A 19,916-nucleotide genomic window follows, 5' to 3' on the forward strand; every position below is an offset into this window, starting at 1 on the left:
AATTTTTATATTTTTAATTTTCAGAGATTGTTTTTAATCCAAATATAACATATTTATATGTTTTTGGAATCAGGAAATGATGTAGAATAAGATGAACGTAAATTTTGATCGTTTTATATAAAAAAAAATTTATTACAATTTTCAGATTTTTAATAACCAAAGTCATTAATTATTTTTTAAGCCACCAAGCTGAAATGCAATACCGAAGTCCGGCCTTCGTCGAAGATTGCTTTACAAAAATTTGAATCAATTTGATTGAAAAATGAGGGTGTGACAGTGCCGCCTCAACTTTTACAAAAGGCCGGATATGACGTCATCAAAGACATTTATCGAAATAATGAAAAAAACGTCTGGGGATATCATACCCAGGAACTCTCATGTCAAATTTCATAAAGATCGGTCCAGTAGTTTACTCTGAATCGCTCTACACACACAGACACACACACACACACAGACACACATACACCACGACCCTCGTCTCGATTCCCCCTCTATGTTAAAACATTTAGTAAAAACTTGACTAAATGTAAAAACCATAATGCACAAAAGAATCTCATATTTCCAATTACCATACTGAGGTCAGTCATAACTTACACAAAGGTCTGCACATAGCCATTGATATAAGATTTTCTTCAAATATGTAATTGGCAAAAATTGTTGTCTGGCGTGATATCAGAATGAACTCATTCACATGACGAACTTGCTGTCTTCACAATTGGTTTTTAATGCCCCCTGAATGCCAGTAATTAAATAGATAATGCCACATTTCAAAAGGAATTTTTTTTTTAAAGGCCTGCGAAAACAGACTGCTCAGGGGCGGATCAGTTCATTTTATGGGGGTGTGTTTCCAAAAGTATATTGTGAAGATATGGGTGTGAAGGCGCGAAGCGCCAAGCCGACGGCGCAAAGCGCCTAGCTTGAAAAAAAGGATGCAAAATGGTGCAATCTGGTGCATTCTGAGGATGATCATTACCAGTTTCAGGCAGCAGATTTTGTCACTGATGAATACCCGAAAAATTGTAACTCAACCCAAAAAAACACAAAAAAATATGTTTATTTTTTGGCTGGGGGGGGGTTCCGGAAACCCCAGAAACCCCCCCCCTCGTCCACCCCTGCTGCTAAAACGGTTTGATGAAAAAGTCCCCATGAACTACCCAAGTATGAATTGCTAAAAGGTTCATTAACAGTAATGCTCAAGTTGAAAACAGGCGTATACTTGTGTTCAGCATATTTTTACATTTAGTCAAGTTTTGACTAAATGTTTTAACATAGAGGGGGAATCGAGACGAGGGTCGTGGTGTATGTGTGTGTGTGTGTCTGTGTGTGTAGCCTTGTGACTTTTAGAGACAAAAGGCTCTGGGGCGATGAAAACGTGTTTGTTATAAGAGGGGTTCGTTATGCAAATGAGTTCAAAAGGTTTGTTGTGGCCGGAAAGTAACAAGTCAGAAATAGAAGGCTGTCTGCCGGGAAATCAATGGCAGTTCGTTAAAAGCGGGATTTCGTTATACCCAGGTTCGTTATACCTGGACTCCACTGTACCGTGGAACAGCTGTCTGTCATAGTGGGGTGAGTGAACTATTTACATGTGTACATGTATTTACACAGTTGGTGAAAACTTACTTCACTGGACTAGTTTGCAGGGCGTGCAGAAAACACAACTCTACAAACACATAGTTTACACAGTACATAAGTAATGCTGCAAAAATAGACGATTTCAGTGTGTTAAAACTTTGTACAATTTTAAAGTCTTAGGTATGACCCGGCCGGAAAGTAATTTATGGTTGTCATTAAAGACTAATCCAAGCCATTAAAGACTGACCTAAGCCAACCAAGGCATAGTCTAAAAGTACATGGCTGCCATGAGACATATAACAACCGAAAAAAGAAATGTTCGTCAAATATGAAGGGGGAACAACTGACAAGCATGAAAAGGGAAGCAAGCAAGAAGAGGAAGCACACATTTGTTATTTTTAGTGTGACAACCATGAAAGTTTCATTATTCAATTTGTGTTAGACGCTAAAAGAGGTTGTTTACTAGACTTTTAATGTTTCCAATAACACAGACAGTGAAAATGACTGAGGAGAAAGAAAAATTAATGATCACCGAGACCATAGCTCCTGGACTTTCTAAGACTTCTCCAAACCATTTTTGATCACATTTATGAATGTCTGGCTTTTAGTGTGATCGGATTGAATAAGAAGAGATTCATTAATGGGTTCGCAGCAGAATTAGAGCAAGGAAGAATCTATTTCAAATGGAGCTCCCTAAGATGTGACATCAAAATCATTTACCCATTTATCGGGTTTTTTACAAGCTCTAAAAAAACAAACATTCTCAATCACAACAATAAGTGCCTATTTGTTAAAATACCATGATTATGTTTAAAGAGAAACATCCTTTGGACAATACTGTAAACAAAACAAAAATATAGATTGCAGGCATTTTTTACAGATACCACAGGGCTGTGAATTCCGTTTGCGTTTCCACATATTTCTAAAGCATTCCACATTGATGTGAGCAAAACTAATACGCAGACATTTCTAATTGTTTCATAGAGGTATGACACTGAGGGAGTTTGCAGCCATTTCTAAAGTGTACCATAGCCATTTCTAAACAACGCCTCAATGGTGTGAGAAAAACTAATTGGCAGACATTTCTACAGTGTTCAATAATACTCTGGAAAAACAAAAAGCGATGTATAACCCATTTCTTAAATGTACTGTTAAAGTGTAAACAAAGTTACTTTGCATCCATTTCTAAAGCTTGTCAGTGGCCATTTACAAAAGTTGTCAGCAGCCATTTCTAGTTTGTTTGTTGCTTTAGTTGATGTTACGTCCGCGTCCTGGTAAGAGTGGATCCCTTTCTTCGGGCTCTTCATAGGAAGTACCACTTATCAGCTGCTCTCTCTCCGCAAGCATGCGCCGCTTCTGTTTACGACTGATGTTCAGGATGCCGTTCTGTAAAAAGAAAATGATAACAGCCCAAAACATTAGCATGTGAATCAATTAAAAAATAGTCAAGAGACTTTTGTACACTGATTTAACGCTTTGGTGAAACAAACAGTGTGAAACACTGACAAAATGAATGTGAGAAGACACTTGAAAAATGAGAGAAAGAAGGTTGGGGTGGACAAAGGGCAAAAGAGAAAGTATGGTTGGAGGAAAAGCAAGAGAAAGAGGAGGAAGACAGATTTTAGGACACAAAGACAGATTTGCTAGTCCCTGCCTGTGTAGAAACGTAAACACAAACTCATGTATACAGACATACACACACATGCATACAAAAGAAAACTATCCATATCACCACCAGGGGAATCAACAAAGAAGTACAAATTAAAAACAACAACAACAACAAATCAAAAAATAAAGATGAAGAGACTTAAGCTGGACCATAACATTCTCAAAATCAATCAAGTTTTTTGTGTGACCTGGATTAATTTCTCAGACTGACATGCATAAAAAGCACAGGAAGGATTCAAGAGTGGATGCTAGCTTAATCGTCAACATTTGAGAAAACAGACCTCAAATCAAACACAAATGAAAAATCAAAGGACTTTACCCTCTTCTTGTCGACAATATTGAGAATGACAGTGATGGCCATACAGCAAAGTGAGTTCGCAAGCAAGAAGATGATGACGTACTTCCAGCGTTCCAGTTGATGTTCATCCACACTTGAACCACTGCATGGGTACACACACAAATAAAATACACACTGTCACAATATACAGACACTGGTCAAGATAGAATTTGATGCTAAAAACTGATACAGTGGAATCCCCCTTTCAAGATCTCCAAAAATCTTAAGAAATCAGGTCTCAAATGGGAAGGAGTATTAAAATTAAGGTAACAATTTACAGATGTCAAGAACAGAGGTGCATGTTGCTATGATTTATTTTGGTCACGGAGATAACAGTTTTGACACCTTTCTCTGACCATTAAAATGTTTGACAATTCTACACAAAACGACAGCAAACTTTTCAGTGATTTTAAATAAGTTTGGCGTAGCACAACACCAACCATATATGAAAAGTAATCAGTTTGTTGGGCAAAGCCTTACACAACATGCTTTCTTTATTCAGCCCTGGGAACCTCTGTTTTTCATTTAGAGTATTCTCAAACAAACTTGGTGTATTTTCTGAAAAATAAGTGTATTCCACACAACATTTGAACATTGATGATTCAAACATGCTTCGCGTGCGTCCGTTGCACCTTTATTTGGGTTTACCAATACCTTTAAAATAAATGCTTCTTTCAATGTGTAATGACAAAAGCTGTAATCATTGATCAAATGCAGAGTTATAAAGTTATTTTAATTATTAAAAGAGACAGAAAAAAAGAGTCGTTCTTGTCGCATTTTCTTTCCACCGACCGTACCGATTGTATTTTGCACAATCAACCGTACAAAATACGGCGAAATCATATGGGTTCCCAAGTCTGTTTATGTAAACAGTGTCTTTTGGGGAAAAAAAGCCCAATGCTAGACTCAGCCTCTTGACAATCTCACTATGGCTTACCTGTTCTTCTTTCCCAGAATTTGTCCGACGACGAGGTTGCAGATGCCAATGCCGATCATCTGCAGGGAGGTGGTGAGTCCCATCGCCGTGCCAACCGTCGCCTGACTCACCACCAGGGGGATAGTCGGCCACATGCTTGCCTGTGGGGGGAAAAAAACAAAAAAAGAAAAAAAGAGGTAAATAAATGAGTAAAAATTGAAAAAACAAAAAAAGATAGAGCAAAGAAAAGCATGTACAAATCATTCAATAAATATCCACATTCAATAAATATCCAAATTGACATAAAAAAGCATGTACGATAAGAAACCATTAAGCTAGGGCTGTCCTCCAAGTTACCTACCTTTCTATTAATTACTGACATTGTCAGAGCCGATCTGGTTTGCAAGGAAACAATTCCTGACATCTTATTTTTATGATTTTGACGTCCCGGAGATTGGCCGAAACTACCATTTCTGGCTTCAAATTCCATGGTAACGCCAAAGAGGGAGTGAGCGATCTTTCTTTTACAGTATCCTGAGCAGAGGTGCACAAGAAAGTTACCAACAGGGGGTGGGAGCCAGCCGCAGTGCTGGATTGGTTGAAATTGAGATTTGTTGTGATTTCAACGAATCATACCCTGCGGTTTGATCTCATTCTGTTGGGTGTCACCCACTTTCGGTACACGCACCCCAGCCCTGGTCAGACCTGTTTACCCCCATAAGTGTTTTGGAGTAATGCTCAGCCCCAAAAATAGTAATCCTGGCACAAAAATAGTAATCATCCAGCATTCGTCGCCAATTACAACGCACATGACAACTGTGTCTGCGAAACGCAATCATGCACATATATCCATCATTCACAAATAAAACACATCAGTCAGTTTTTGTAGTCATCATAATTTCAAAGAAGATCACATCAAAAGCACATGCATCACTGATTCTTTTTCTTTTGCTCGTAGTAGGCCTTTTTCAGTGTGTCAAGCGCTTCTCTACAGTACTTGCGCTTGCCGAATGAGTGAGGGCGAGACTTCACCACTAGAAGGCTCTCCAGCGTCTCATCAGACAGACATGATCTCTGGTCAGTCCTGTGCTTTTTCATCCCATTTTGCCATTGAAAAAAACAATGCCAAACATGTGAATTAATAAAAAATAAAAAAATAAAATAATTTTTTTTAACATTTTTTTTATTTATGAAAATCGTAGTCTTGACACGGATAGTGGAATGGCGTATTTTTTGCAGAAAATCGTAATAAATTACGCCAAAATCGTAAGGGTAAACAGGTCTGCCTGGTACAAACTACAACATGAATGTTTTGTACTCACAGCAGCAAAAGAGTATGTGAAGCCCAGCCAGAGTGTGGAGATAAGCGGGTAGATATTTGTGAAGGCCAAAAAGCAGAACGGGGGAATCGTCAGAAGGGCGCACAGGAACGCCAGGATTCCACGTTTACCCACAATGTCCTGAAAGGAAGAAATAACTCACAATAATCTTTGTCACCTGAAAACTAAAGTGGTGAAAAATGATGTGGACATTCAAAAATAGAACTTGTACTAAAAGGCTTATGCTGATTCCTGAATAAAAGTATGGAACTTGTGATGATAAGTGAATAGTGTGTTTCTTATCTTATTTACTGTACTCTAACCACTGTTCTCATTTTTTTTTTAAAGTGCTGCAGACAGTTTTCCAGTACTGTGCCAACCATCATTAAAAAAAACATAGACAGATGCGTTGAATGCAAATCTTTATGACGAAACCGTTTATTTGAAAACTATTTATATGACTAGAAAGGCAGTTCATCCCCTTACCACATTCAGAAAACAGCTTTATTTTGATTGAGGTCATGTTTATACAGTAGATACGACAACACAGACATCCCCATAAATCAAATTCACAAACGCAAAAGTTCCCCTGGTTAAATATCTCACTTACAATCAATGCGCCTAAGAAAGGGGAAATAAGCATGGACACGTCGTAGACAGCACCAGCCATGTAAGCCGATGTTCGGTCGTTCAGGTGGTACCTGTCACCATACTTATCGTTGATGAACTCACTGAAATGAAAAGTGCAAAACTGTCAGAATGTTTCATTATTTAAATGAGAAAATCTCAGACTTTAGTATATATATGCAACACCTCTAAAGGATCATGGTAAGTTAAAATGTATAAAGTTAATTTGATTTAATTTGATTGATTGATATTAGGGATATAACTGAGAGTGGAAAAATGGCATATTTCATACAGATTAGTTAACTTTATGCACAGGTTCTTCCGTTATTCCCATTTATGCTCTCTCTCTCTCTCTCTCTCTCTCTCTCTCTCTCTCTCTCTCTCTCTCTCTCTCTCTCTCTCTCTCTCTCTCTCTCTCTCTCTCTTCATACAGATTAGTTAACTTTATGCACAGGTTCTTCCGTTATTCCCATTTATGCTCTCTCTCTCTCTCTCTCTCTCTCTCTCTCTCTCTCTCTCTCTCTCTCTCTCTCTCTCTCTCTCTCTCTCATGCAACCACACACAACCACACACACACAACCACACACACACAACCACACACACACAACTACACACAAACTCACTCACTCCCTCTCTCTCTTTTTGAAGAATTGTTTGGGTGGGGTTTTTTTTACAAAAAAAAATTCAACAAAACAAATTAACCTACAGTATTTGTATTCTTCTCAAGCCTCAAACACACAAGCAACAGCGATGTGTGCAGAGAGCATCATGGTTAAAACAACGCATTCAGCTAAAAGTAACACACAATGTTTCTAGGACGCTACTGTACCTGGCATCAGCCATGAAAGGGAAAACCCCATTGTAGAAGAACATAATCGCGAGGGCTACCAGCCAGAACTGAAGGGACAGGTTCTTGATGTCTGTTACTTTCTGGAGACAGAACAAAAGGAAACATACAGATTTGATTTTAATCATGAAGAATCATCTTTTGCCTGAGTTGAGAAGCAAATAGATGAATTCCAGAAATAACTCTGCCGGGTTGTAAAAGAGCGAATACTTTTGGATATATTGAGGCACGATTTCCTACATATGCTCCTTGTCCACCTGTGGAGACACACCCCTGACTAGTGACTGGTCATGTGGAAAAGCGAGCCTCAATAAATCCAAGAGTATTCACACTTTCACAACCAATACAAACCTGATAGAACATTGTCTATGAGTCAAAAAATTCAAATTCAAGATACCGTGATCTAGCAATGAAAACTCAGAGCACGAGCATCACCTCACTTCAAACCACAAAGAAAACACTCAAATACTCCAACACAGAGCCGAATTTTGATTTTGTGATTCTTCTCTTATTACTTCTTTTTTTCTCTCTTTGAACCTAAATGTAAAACATAGAAAAATAAACAGTCCTATAGCCTGTCCTTAACTGGGCAAAGTCGACTACGGGAAGTATACTTCGCGAAGCTGGTTGCATGAAGCTTTAGCACTGAGTTTTTGGTAAAAAGACTCTGTGAAGTCTTCACCAAGTCGACTTCGGGTTCAATTAATGACCGCCTTGTGACAAATATTAAACAGAAAAGAAAATAACATGTAGCAAAACCCACCAGCTTCTTGGACTCTTGTTTGAGATTGTCCTCATCGCCAAGCTGTTTCACACCCCAGCGATCCAGTATGGTGACGATGATGGCTGATATAAAGCCAAGGAAACACAGAAAGGCACCTGGAAAACAAGAGAACCTTCCTTAGTTCAAACAGCCAAGAATGGATTGACAACTGACATACAGTGAAACCCCTTTTTTACTACCTCCAAAAATCTGAGAAAATGAGGTCTTCATAAGGAGGGAGTCTTAAAATGGAGGTAACTTAATAGAGGTTATGAACAGAAAATCTGAAAAAGTACCGTCTTAAAATGGAGGTTACTTAATAGAGGTTATGAACAGAAAATCTGAAAAAGTAACGTCTTGAAATGGAGGTAACTTAATAGAGGTTATGAACAGAAAATCTGAAAAAGTACCGTCTTAAAATGGAGGTAACTTAATAGAGGTTATGAACAGAAAATCTGAAAAAGTAACGTCTTAAAATGGAGGTAACTTAATAGAGGTTATGAACAGAAAATCTGAAAAAGTAACGTCTTAAAATGGAGGTAACTTAATAGAGGTTATGAACAGAAAATCTGAAAAAGTAACGTCTTAAAGCCATATGTACTCGATGACTATACACGCTAATTGCTTTACCAACAGCTGGAGACAGACTAAATTAAGTTCCCTGCAAAATATTGTGGTCTAGGACCCCTTAAATGTTGAGATATTTGAATTTTCACTTTGATCTGGATCGTCCTATTTATAGATTTGGCAACACATGTAACGTTGATGCAAGGGAGAGAACACCGCGGCTTTGTTGACATCCTCACTTTTTCAGAGGCTAGAACAAGCTGTAATGCATGTCTTATGGTCCGCGCATGGTGACGTATCGTCATTATATAGTCTTATGGTGCGTTTGACATCGATTGTGGGCAAACTACACTTTGTAAACACGGGAGTGCGTTAGTATGCCTTTAAGGGAAGGAACTTAATAGAGGTTATGAACAGAAAAGGCAAACTACACTTTGTAAACACGGGAGTGCGTTAGTATGCCTTTAAGGGAAGGAACTTAATAGAGGTTATGAACAGAAAATCTGAAAAAGTAACGTCTTAAAAGGGAGGTAACTTAATAGAGGTTATGAACAGAAAATCTGAAAAAGTACCGTCTTAAAATGGAGGTAACTTAATAGAGGTTATGAACAGAAAATCTGAAAAAGTACCGTCTTAAAAGGGAGGTAACTTAATGGAGGTTATGAACAGAAAATCTGAAAAAGTAACGTCTTAAAAGGGAGGTAACTTAATAGAGGTTATGAACAGAAAATCTGAAAAAGTACCGTCTTAAAAGGGAGGTAACTTAATAGAGGTTATGAACAGAAAATCTGAAAAAGTACCGTCTTAAAAGGGAGGTAACTTAATAGAGGTTATGAACAGAAAATCTGAAAAAGTAACGTCTTAAAAGGGAGGTAACTTAATAGAGGTTATGAACAGAAAATCTGAAAAAGTAATGTCTTAAAAGGGAGGTAACTTAATAGAGGTTATGAACAGAAAATCTGAAAAAGTAACGTCTTAAAAGGGAGGTAACTTAATAGAGGTTATGAACAGAAAATCTGAAAAAGTAACGTCTTAAAAGAGAGCAAGGAAGAGACATACTACTAAGTAGTGTGTTAGCAAACTTGTGTGAAAAATGTCTAATGTGCTGTTAAAAAAAGAGCACTGCAATGGAATATGAAACTGTTCTATCAGTGCAAAGATGTCCAAAAGCTCACAACAAATTGAAACTCCCCAGCAACTACTCCAAAACAAGTGAGTTTACATACGTGAACCTATGTTTTATGTTTAATGTGTGTTGTCCTTTTGTCCAATTGTTGTTATAATCGTTTACAGGCAGGCATGGTGTGCCGAAGAAAATTTTCCATTTTTATGTAACATTTTAATAAAGTGTTGTTATTGTTATTGTTGTTGTTTAACAAGTATGGCCACAAACAATTTTGATCGGTTAGATATCTGCAAGTTTGCAAGTCAACACCACCAACAAATTTGAACTCCACTCCAAACCAAGTAAATTTTAACAAAGAAGACCACAGCTAACAGACCTGACTTGACAATCCTGACAATCTCCTATGCACATCAGCAATTTTACAAGCAACAAGCTTTTTGTTGCCTATCAGTAAAAGAGAAAAGGAAAGTTTTGCATACTGAAACTTACCACCCCACAATGTGATCTTGAGACCGTAGTCTTCCTCAAAGCTTTCTGTGAGGAAAAAGTTAAGGACACTGCCAAGACGTGAAAAGCACAGCGTGATTCCAAACGCCATGGCTAGCTCTTTGTCCCTGAACCAATATGCTGTGATCCTGTTTTGTACAACTGAAAAATCAAAACTGTTAAAAAAAAGTGCATCAAAATAAAGCATCTGAAAAGAAGGAAACAATTAAAATCAAATCAAATAAGCAGTCAACTAATACGCATTTGTGACAATGGGGTGAAAATTAACTTCAAAGAAGCAGAATGCGATGTCAAAGATTTAGGTTCCCTGCAACCTTAAATTTGGAAATCAGGTGTTATCTTTGCCAGGGAGATAAATACCTGAATGATGAAAAGAAAATGCATAAACTGATGAATCATCCAAACAATCCCTCATAAATCTATCTCTGACATATTCACTCAAACAAGCAAGCAGAACCATTCACTTGCTTTCACAGGTCCCGAGCAAATTCTTCCTGCCTAGAGATCAAATTCAAGCACATTAAAATGTAAGCACCAATAATTACAATTATTTTAAAGATCCACTCACTAGTCAGCGAGCCATTTCCCGAGCCAAACAGAAGGCGACCGACCAGCATCAGTGGGAACATGGCTGCCGTGCCTTTCAAGAAGAGGGATGCTGCAAATGTCGAGGATCCCAGCAAACACAAAGACGAGAACAAAAACACTCCCACTGCAAAAGTGAAAACAAGACTATATTTTACCGATTGTTTGCACAAGCACATTTCATTCACACAAGATTTGATTGCAAACAGACAGACATACAGACCCAGACTCTCTCTCTCTCTCTCTCATACAAACAATCATTATTTAAAGACACACTCCTTTTTAAAAAAGATCGGATCACCATCTCAGATCTGGCCAGTACAGTGGTACCTGCCTTGAAAGGACACCCTTGGGACCAGCCAAAAGTGTCCCTACATTGCAGGTGGCCTTTCATGACAGGTTTACTTTGGTAGCGATAATATAAACAGGGACAAGAGAAGGTGTCCTCTCATGGGAGGGTCCACACATCGCAGGTACAGCTGTATGTGGAATAAGGCCACTCCTCCAAATGGTCAAATACTCAAATTCAACATCATGATTGCTTGCTGTGGTGAGTTCGAATTTCTAAATAGCCACCAGTGGGAAGGGGGGGTGTCTTGTCCCATGTAAAAGCCTTGTCAGATCTGAAAGGGTGAGCCGAACTGTTTTCACGAGAAGGATTGTGGCGTTTATCTCCATAGGTAAAATATAGAACTGAACAGAATGTTTATCTTGACTTTTTTAAGCGACACATTCAATGGTAACATTGAATCACACGAATACTATCATTTCAGAGGCTTCAAATTGCATAAGGAAATAGGAGTATAATACTAATAGCATTATTAGGAACTACTATGCAGAGAAGAATTAATTAGAAAAATGTGTTGGTTCACACACCTCTGTTGCCAAGTTTATCGATCAGGAAACCGGCTCCTATAACAACAGCTGCATTTCTGCAAGGAAACAAAACAAATACCAACCATGAGAAATGTTGACATAAATAACATTCTAAATGAGTCCAATCATTGCATTTTGGTGAATGTCCATTTACATCAAAGAAAAAGATTATTAACCTTCTGGTCTAAGTCTAACTTAACCTAGAGCTGAAGTTAAACATCACCTCCCCACAAGTTAGATCTAAGGTTAATACGGCACTGTCAAACAATCACTTGGATGATATGATTTAATCAAATAACAAGGGGTGTTGTCAAACCTTTTAATATTGGTAGTTGATTTTCTCTCCGCTTCTTTTCAAAGGGTAATCTCACCCTATTTCTTGCACATAACACCTCCCCGCTCTACAACCATGATCAGGTTAACGTCTCCTTCGACTTTCTACACAAAAATAATAACTACTTTTCAAAGAAACACACACACACACACACACACACATACACATATACAAGAGAAATTAGAATGCAAATTCATAAAATTCTGGATTAATAAAAAGTCTGAAGGAAGTTCAAAATTAAAATTCTACGCAAAAGTAACAGACTCGAGGAAATACGAATTGCAATCTTATATCAATGAGGTAAAAAATTTAGATCACAGAAAAGCATTAACAAAGTTAAGAATAAGTGCACACGATTTAGAAATTGAAAAGGGTCGACATTTAAATACACCAGTAAATGACAGATTATGCAAAAAATGTAATGTGATAGAGGATGAAATACATTTGTTGGATAAATGCACCAAATATACTTCCATTAGAGAAAAATTCATATCAAGCATAGCCTATTCAGGCCAATACACTCTTCCCAGCCAAATATTACAAATACCCAAACTACAAACCCAGCTAGCACAGTTTGTTTACGAATGTTTCAAAAAACGGTGATGTTTTCTTTTACTACAGTTTCTTTGTTAATTAATTATGTGCCTTATAAACTGTGTGTTTCATGGCAATAAAGATTATTCTATTCTATTCTATTCTATTCTATTCTACACACACACACACACACACAAACACTTTCTCTCACAAACCTACATGCACAAACACTACACAGACTCAAGCCAAGACTCACGTCCAGGCATAAATAGCGTAGAGAAGATTGTAGTTGTCCTGAGACAGGCCAAGACAGTCGGTACAGTTGTTACAGGTGGTGTTGTCAGAATCACCCAGGTAGAACTCTTGCAGGGCGTCTCCAGACCCATTGCCTTTTGTACAGTTGTTGGACTACACAGAAAGTTGTGCAAAAAGTTGACATGACTGTTCCAAAGTGCCATCACAGTACAGTGGTACCCATGATGAAAGGACACCCTTGGGACCAATCAATCAATCAATGACGCTTATATTGCGCATATTCCGTGGGTACAGTTCTAGGCGCTCTGCAGTGATGCCGTGTGAGATGAAATTTTATACGGCCAGTAGATTGCAGCCATTTCGGCGCATATTTACCTTTCACGGCCTATTATTCCAAGTCACACGGGTATAGGTAGACAATTATTAACTGTGCCTAAGCAATTTTGCCAGGAAAGACCCTTTTGTCAATCGTGGGATCTTTAACGTGCACACCCAATGTAGTGTACACGGGGGGAGGGTTCGGACACCGAAGAGAGTCTGCACACAAAGTTGACTCTGAAATAAATTTCCGCCGAACCTGGGATCGAACTCACGCTGACAGCGGCCAACTGAATACAAATCCAGCGCGCTACCGACTGAGCTACATCCCCGCCCCGGACCAACCAAAAGTGTCTGCGCATTGCAGGTGACTTGGCTTTCTTGACATGCATGATTTGGTCAATATAGAACAATGGACCAACGGATAATGTACTTGGATTGGATTGGATAAGATTTACAGTCCAGTGAGGTTACCCTCATGGAAATTCGGGCTGCTTTCTCCCCGGGGAAAGCGAGCTGCCATATATACGGCGCTACCCATATTTTTTTTTTCCTGCATGCGTGTATTCATGTTTCCTGAAACTTAATGCCGTGTGAGATGGAATTTTTTTAACTTTATTCCAAGTCCCACGGGTATTTGATGGACATTTTTATCTATGCCTATACAATTTTGCCAGGAAAGACCCTTTTGTCAATCGTGGGATCTTTAACGTGCACACCCCAATGTAGTGTACACGAAGGGACCTCGGTTTTTCGTCTCATCCGAAAGACTAGCACTTGAACCCACCACCTAGGTTAGGAAAGGGGGGAGAAAATTGCGGCCTGACCCAGGCCTGAACACGCAACCTCTCGCTTCCGAGCGCAAGTGCGTTACCACTCGGCCACCCAGTCATGGGAGGTGTCCTCTTATGGTAGGGGCCTCACTTTACCTCCACCACTAAATACATGTAAAACAAATTACAGCTGACAATCATGTTTATGTTTTGTCTTTGTTAGTTTATCCTTGTTCCAACTGGTGTCTTTTAATTAGTAATAAATTACAGCTTGGGTGATGATCATAACTGGTGTTTGAACCAGCTCATTAGAGGTAATTTTTGTTGTTGAAATACTGATAATTAAAACCATTTTTGTACTGCCTGATTTTTTCTGAAAGCATGTGTAAGACTGTGACTGAATGACAGTTACGGTACACATGTACTTTTGCGCATCCGTTTGAACTCGTGAACTCGTGGTACCTCTGTGCTATCGAGGACTCAAACCTGTACTATCGGGGATCCACTAAGGTTTCCGAGACTGTGTTTTGTCTGTATTGAAATGGTCTGGCGGAAGAGCCGATTCTTAAATTTGCATAGGTAAAATGATCGCTTTTCGGTACCCGACACCCCTCTGAGTTGAATTTGTTTTAACCTTGTGACGTAGGCACGCGGGATGTTATGGGTTGGGGTTAATCACTTTTCGCTGGGGCATCGAACCGAACAGACGTATCCAGTGAGCGGTCGAGTGGCACTGGTTTGCTACGAACAGGAAAGAAACCGTGATGTGATTTTTCTGACGGGTATGTTATTCATATGCTATTTTTATATAATGGGTAAAACAGCATTAAAGTGTGCAGGTTGTGACATGCTTTGGGAGGGGCTGGGCCGCTATTGCGCGGGTCCGCTATTGCGCTGGGCCGCTATTGCGCGAATCTAACCCTAACCCTAACCCTAACTCTAAAGATTCGCGCAATAGCGGCCCCGCGCAATAGCGGCCCGCGCAATAGCGGGCCGACCCCCTTTGGGAGGATTTATTTGAATGTTCAAGTAGATTGTTTTGTGAGTTGAATGTTCGGGAAAACTTTCGTTTATTGAATGTTTTAGAAAACCGTTTGAGTGTTTGAGAGAACCTGTATTGTAGGCATGTTATTTGGAAGGAATGATGTGTTTTGTTGTTAAAGGATTTAGTTTGTGGTGGTTGAAATTGTTGAGTTGTTTATGTATGCTTATGACGTGCATTCTGTGATTTACAGAATGGCGGAATGTGTGACGGGGTTTCTTTAGAGGGGTTTAGTTAGATTTCAGTTAGTTTTAGTAGAGGGATTCAGTTAGGTTTCGGTAGAGGGGTGTAGTTAGATTCAGTTAGGTTTCGGTAGAGGGGTGTAGTTAGATTCAGTTAGTTTCAGTAGACGGGGTTTCGTTAGAGGGGTTCAGTTAGGTTTCGTTAGAGGGGTGCAGTTAGATTTCAGTAGACTGGGTTTCATTAGAGGGGTGCAGTTAGATTTCGTTTGTTTTAGATTAGAGTTTTATTGTGTGTTTTTTTAAAAATTGTTTGACTAAGTTGAGAGTGAGGATTTCGAGTAGAGTTTTGGAGTGTAGTTTTGAGGGAGGATTTAAAGTATTGTATTAAAGCATAGTTTTAGAGTGGGAATCTAAAGTATAGCTTTAGAGTAAAGGATTTAGAGTGTTGTTTTGGGTTGTTCTAGTTCTAGGGAGTAATACATTGGAAGTTTTGCATTTGAAGGTAAACCCCCGCTTTCCCACATTTTCCCCTCATCATCTTATGGAAATAAAGAACCTGGTAATTTAACTTGTGTCAGTTGTTTTGAGTGTTTGAGCTTGGTGAGAAAGGGGCACTCAGTTATATTTGACCCCATGATCAGGGTAAAGTACATTTGGCACTCGGTTACACATGATGCATTGTTCATCAATATTTTGAGTAAATCTGTAGAAAAAAAGCAAAGCTCTCAAAAATGTGTTTAATTCTAAAGTGTATGCAAATGATGTCTGAATCCTTTAAAACTAAATAGCACATGCATTTGTCTATCTTAACAACTGCAGTGCATACCACAGATGCACACACACACAGATACATATATATATAACAAAACTTACATCAGTGAAAGTTTTCTGCAAGACACTGGGCATATCAAAACAAAAGTATGACCCAAATGTCAGCATGCAGTTGAAGAAAAGCACGATGAAGCGATAGCTCCCTGCAAAAGCAAAACATGAAATCCTGAGTAAAAATACAGTATAAAAATATGATAAATTAATGTAATAACTAATATATGATACAAATTTAAGCTATACACACTACCAGTACCACTACCAGCAAACAAATCCTTCAACTATATGCGCACACACAACTTGAAGCAATACAATATTTCCTCTGTAATTTTCAATCCCATTATCACTGATTCAATCAATTTGAAATTTCTCTGTCCACTTGATTCATTTCTTTGTTTAGTAAAATAAATGCATACAAAGTTAGAGCTGTACCTAAAAGTGATAGTTTGAAGTAAGACTGCAATAAATTCTTATATATTCTGTGAAAGAGTATTTGCCATGTATCATGAAAAAATACAAGCCTGTTGCATAATGTTATCATGACTTATCGTGATAATAAAGATTCTGCCAGAGCAGAGAGCACTTTTTTTCTTTCTAATACTCTTTCAGTTTCAGTCTCTGTACACCTCAGACTCAAAATACAAATAGCATGTAGACAGTTTCCATTTGACTGTTCATGTGGAAGGGCATAGTTCCGAAGTAACCCTGAGTTAACAGCATATTCTAGCAATATATAACAAGGATCATATGCACGGTCATCAAAATTCAACAAAAATCCTTGGCCAACTTACAGTGCTCGGGATTTGCGCACGCCATTTTGTAGAATCTTGTGTCACATGACAGTCATGGGAGGGGAAATTGGTCGTGGTTTCTGTGCAGTCTTTTTACCACATGTTACACGTTCCGCTTTGCACCTTCTCTTGTTTACTCGTCGTTTCAACGTGGTGTGCAAATTAAGAGTAAAAAACTGTTCTAGAATGTACATTTATTTAAATAACATCATCTTTCTTATCTAGATGGGTGTTCTATACTACCCGTCATAAAAGTAGGCAGATGCCGCGTTTCAGTGAGGGCAGATATTTCAGCTAAGCCAGTCAGTGAAGCTGTTAATTGTAAAACTAATTATATGACTGAAAATGCCATTCATTCCCCTACCTTATTCAGAAAACAGATTGAGTTTTCATTACGTAGTGTCTATACAGTGCGACCTACAACACAGACATCCCCAAAATGAAATTCGCAAAATCAAGGTTCCCGCGTTAAAATGGACCCAAAAAATCAGCCGGAACTGCTATAACAAAACATGTTCTGCATGTCCGAATAGAAGGAACAATCTAATCAGGCTACATCCAAAACAGTCCGTTTGGTTCATATATCTTGTCTAACATGGAATCTATGGCATACTTTTGGATGAAGATTTCATTGTTCTGTCTTATGACATGCAGAACATGTTTCAGTCAATCTCAGTGGGTGTTTTTATATTTAGTCAAGTTTTGTTACATTTAGTCAAGTTTTGACTAAATGTTTTAACATAGAGGGGGAATCGAGACGAGGGTCGTGGTGTGTGTGTGTGTGTGTGTGTGTGTGTGTGTGTGTGTGTGTGTGTGTGTGTGTGTGTGTGTGTGTGTGTGTGTGTGTGCGTGTGTGTGTGTAAAGCGATTCAGCGGACCAAACTACTGAACCGATCTGTATGAAATTTGACATGAGAGTTCCTGGGAATGATATTCCCGGACCTTTTTTTCTTTTTTTCGATAAATACTTTTGATGACGTCATATCCGGCTTTTTGTAAAAGTTGAGGCGGCACTGTCACACCTTCATTTTTCAATCAAAATTATTGAAATTTTTGTAAAGCAATCTTCGACGAAGGCCGGACTTCGGTATTGCATTTCAGCTTGGTGGCTTAAAAATTGATTTATGACTTTAGTCATTAAAAATCTGAAAATTGTAAGAATTTTTTTTATATAAAACGATTCAAATTTACGTTCATCTTATTCTACATCATTTCCTGATTCAAAAAACATATAAATATGTTATATTGGGATTAAAAACAAGCTCTGAAAATAAAAAATATAAAAATTATGATCAAAATTAAATTTCCGAAATCGATTTAAAAACAATTTCATCTTATTCCTTGTCGGTTCCTGATTCCAAAAACATATAGATATGATATGTTTGGATTAAAAACACGCTCATAAAGTTAAAACGAAGAGAGGTACAGAAAAGCGTGCTATGCAGCACAGCGAAACCACTACCGCGCTGAACAGGCTCGTCAGTTTCACTCCGTTATGCACAAGCGGCGAACTACGGTCATTGTAAAAACATGCAGTGCGTTCAGTTTCATTCTGTGAGTTCCACAGCTTGACTAAATGTAGTAATTTTGCCTTACGCGACTTGTTTTTTTTTCAGGTAGGGGAATGAAATGGCCTTTTCTGTCGTATAATAAGTTTTACAATCAACAGCCTCATCAGAAAGATCTGCCCTCAAATGCATCTGCCTACTTTTTACATTTAGTCAAGTTTTGACTAAATGTTTTAACACAGAGCCGGGGGGAATCGAGACAAGGGTCGTGGTGTATGTGTGTCTGTGTGTGTCTGTCTGTCTGGGCGTGTGTGTGTGTGTGGAGCGATTCAGAGTAAACTACTGGACCGATCTTTATGACATTGGACATAAGAGTTCCTGGGAATGATATCCCCGGAAGTTTTTTTCATTTTTTCAATAAATACCTTTGATCAGTGACGTCATATCCGGCTTTTTGTAAAAGTTGAGGCGGCACTGTCACACCCTCTTTCTTTCTTTCTTTATTTGGTGTTTAACGTCGTTTTCAACCGTTCAAGGTTATATCGCGACAGGGAAAGGGGGGGGGGATAGAGCCACTTGTCAATTGTTTCTTGTTCACAAAAGCACTAATCAAAAATTTGCTCCAGGGGCTTGCAACGTAGTACAATATATTACCTTACTGGGAGAATGCAAGTTTCCAGTACAAAGGACTTAACATTTCTTACATACTGCTTGACTAAAATCTTTACAAAAATTGACTATATTCTATACAAGAAACACTTAACAAGGGTAAAAGGAGAAACAGAATCCGTTAGTCGCCTCTTACGACATGCTGGGGAGCATCGGGTAAATTCTTCACCCTAACCCGCGGGGGGTGAGCGGTGGACTGACGAAACTACGAGTATGTGGTCTTGGTGAAAAAAGCATTGCGTTCAGTTTCATTCTGTGAGTTCGACAGCTTGACTAAATGTTATTTCGCCTTACGCGACTTGTTTTCTTTATTTTTTATAACGGGTAGTTATAGGTTGGAAAGTGGAGTCAGTGTCTTGACTGACGTGCTGGTGTAACACGAGAAAATTACTCCCACGAGATTTTTTTTACTCCGGAGTAAAAACTTCGTACGAAAATGTTACTCCCTTTACGAAAAAAGTACTCCCCCAATACACGAGAAAATTACTCCCCACGACAGGTGAGTTCCGAGTAAACATTTCGTACAAAAATGTTGCTCCCCTGACGAATAAATAACGAATAAATTACTTCACCCTAACACGAGCAATTTAACTTCCCATGCCAGGTGTACGACATTTTTACTCCATTGTCCCCTGTTAGTCTTGGTGGTGGAAGGGAGGAGGGAGGGTAGCGCGACATTCGTTTGCAAGAATCACATATTGGCATTATCCCTTCGCCCGGATCCCATTTTCGCGTACGAGATTTTTACTGGAAGTAAAAAAAATTGCGAGTAAAAATTTCGTGGAGGAAGTAATTTTTTCGTGCCTTGGGGAGTTCTTTTCTCATACGAAAGGTGTTCTCGGAGTAAGAATTTCGTAAGAAATTTTTACTCCGGATTAAATTTTTCGTGGAGTAAAAATTTCGTGTTACACCGGCAGCACCACGATCCGGCCGTCTTCCATGTCAGTATGAACTATAGGGCTTTGGTGGCTT

The 19,916-nt window shown here is 38.7% G+C and overlaps 1 protein-coding gene across 1 annotated transcript; it reads right to left on the bottom strand.

Annotated features, from left to right (window-relative positions):
* Nucleotides 1-158: 158 nt before the first annotated feature.
* LOC138966372 (lysosomal dipeptide transporter MFSD1-like) lies at nt 159-16,813 on the bottom strand. Its single transcript, XM_070338585.1, has 13 exons — nt 16,768-16,813; nt 16,022-16,122; nt 12,835-12,986; nt 11,711-11,766; nt 10,818-10,961; nt 10,232-10,390; nt 8,050-8,165; nt 7,269-7,369; nt 6,423-6,543; nt 5,816-5,953; nt 4,515-4,654; nt 3,560-3,680; nt 159-2,958 (listed from the first exon to the last, which is right to left on the bottom strand). The coding sequence occupies exons 1-13, from the start codon at nt 16,790-16,792 to the stop codon at nt 2,821-2,823; spliced, it is 1,512 nt and encodes a 503-aa protein (XP_070194686.1). The 5' UTR covers nt 16,793-16,813; the 3' UTR covers nt 159-2,820.
* Between the last annotated feature and the right edge of the window lie 3,103 nt (nt 16,814-19,916).

Source organism: Littorina saxatilis, linkage group LG5 (assembly GCF_037325665.1).
Source record: "Littorina saxatilis isolate snail1 linkage group LG5, US_GU_Lsax_2.0, whole genome shotgun sequence".
In the NCBI taxonomy this organism is placed as follows: domain Eukaryota; kingdom Metazoa; phylum Mollusca; class Gastropoda; order Littorinimorpha; family Littorinidae; genus Littorina; species Littorina saxatilis.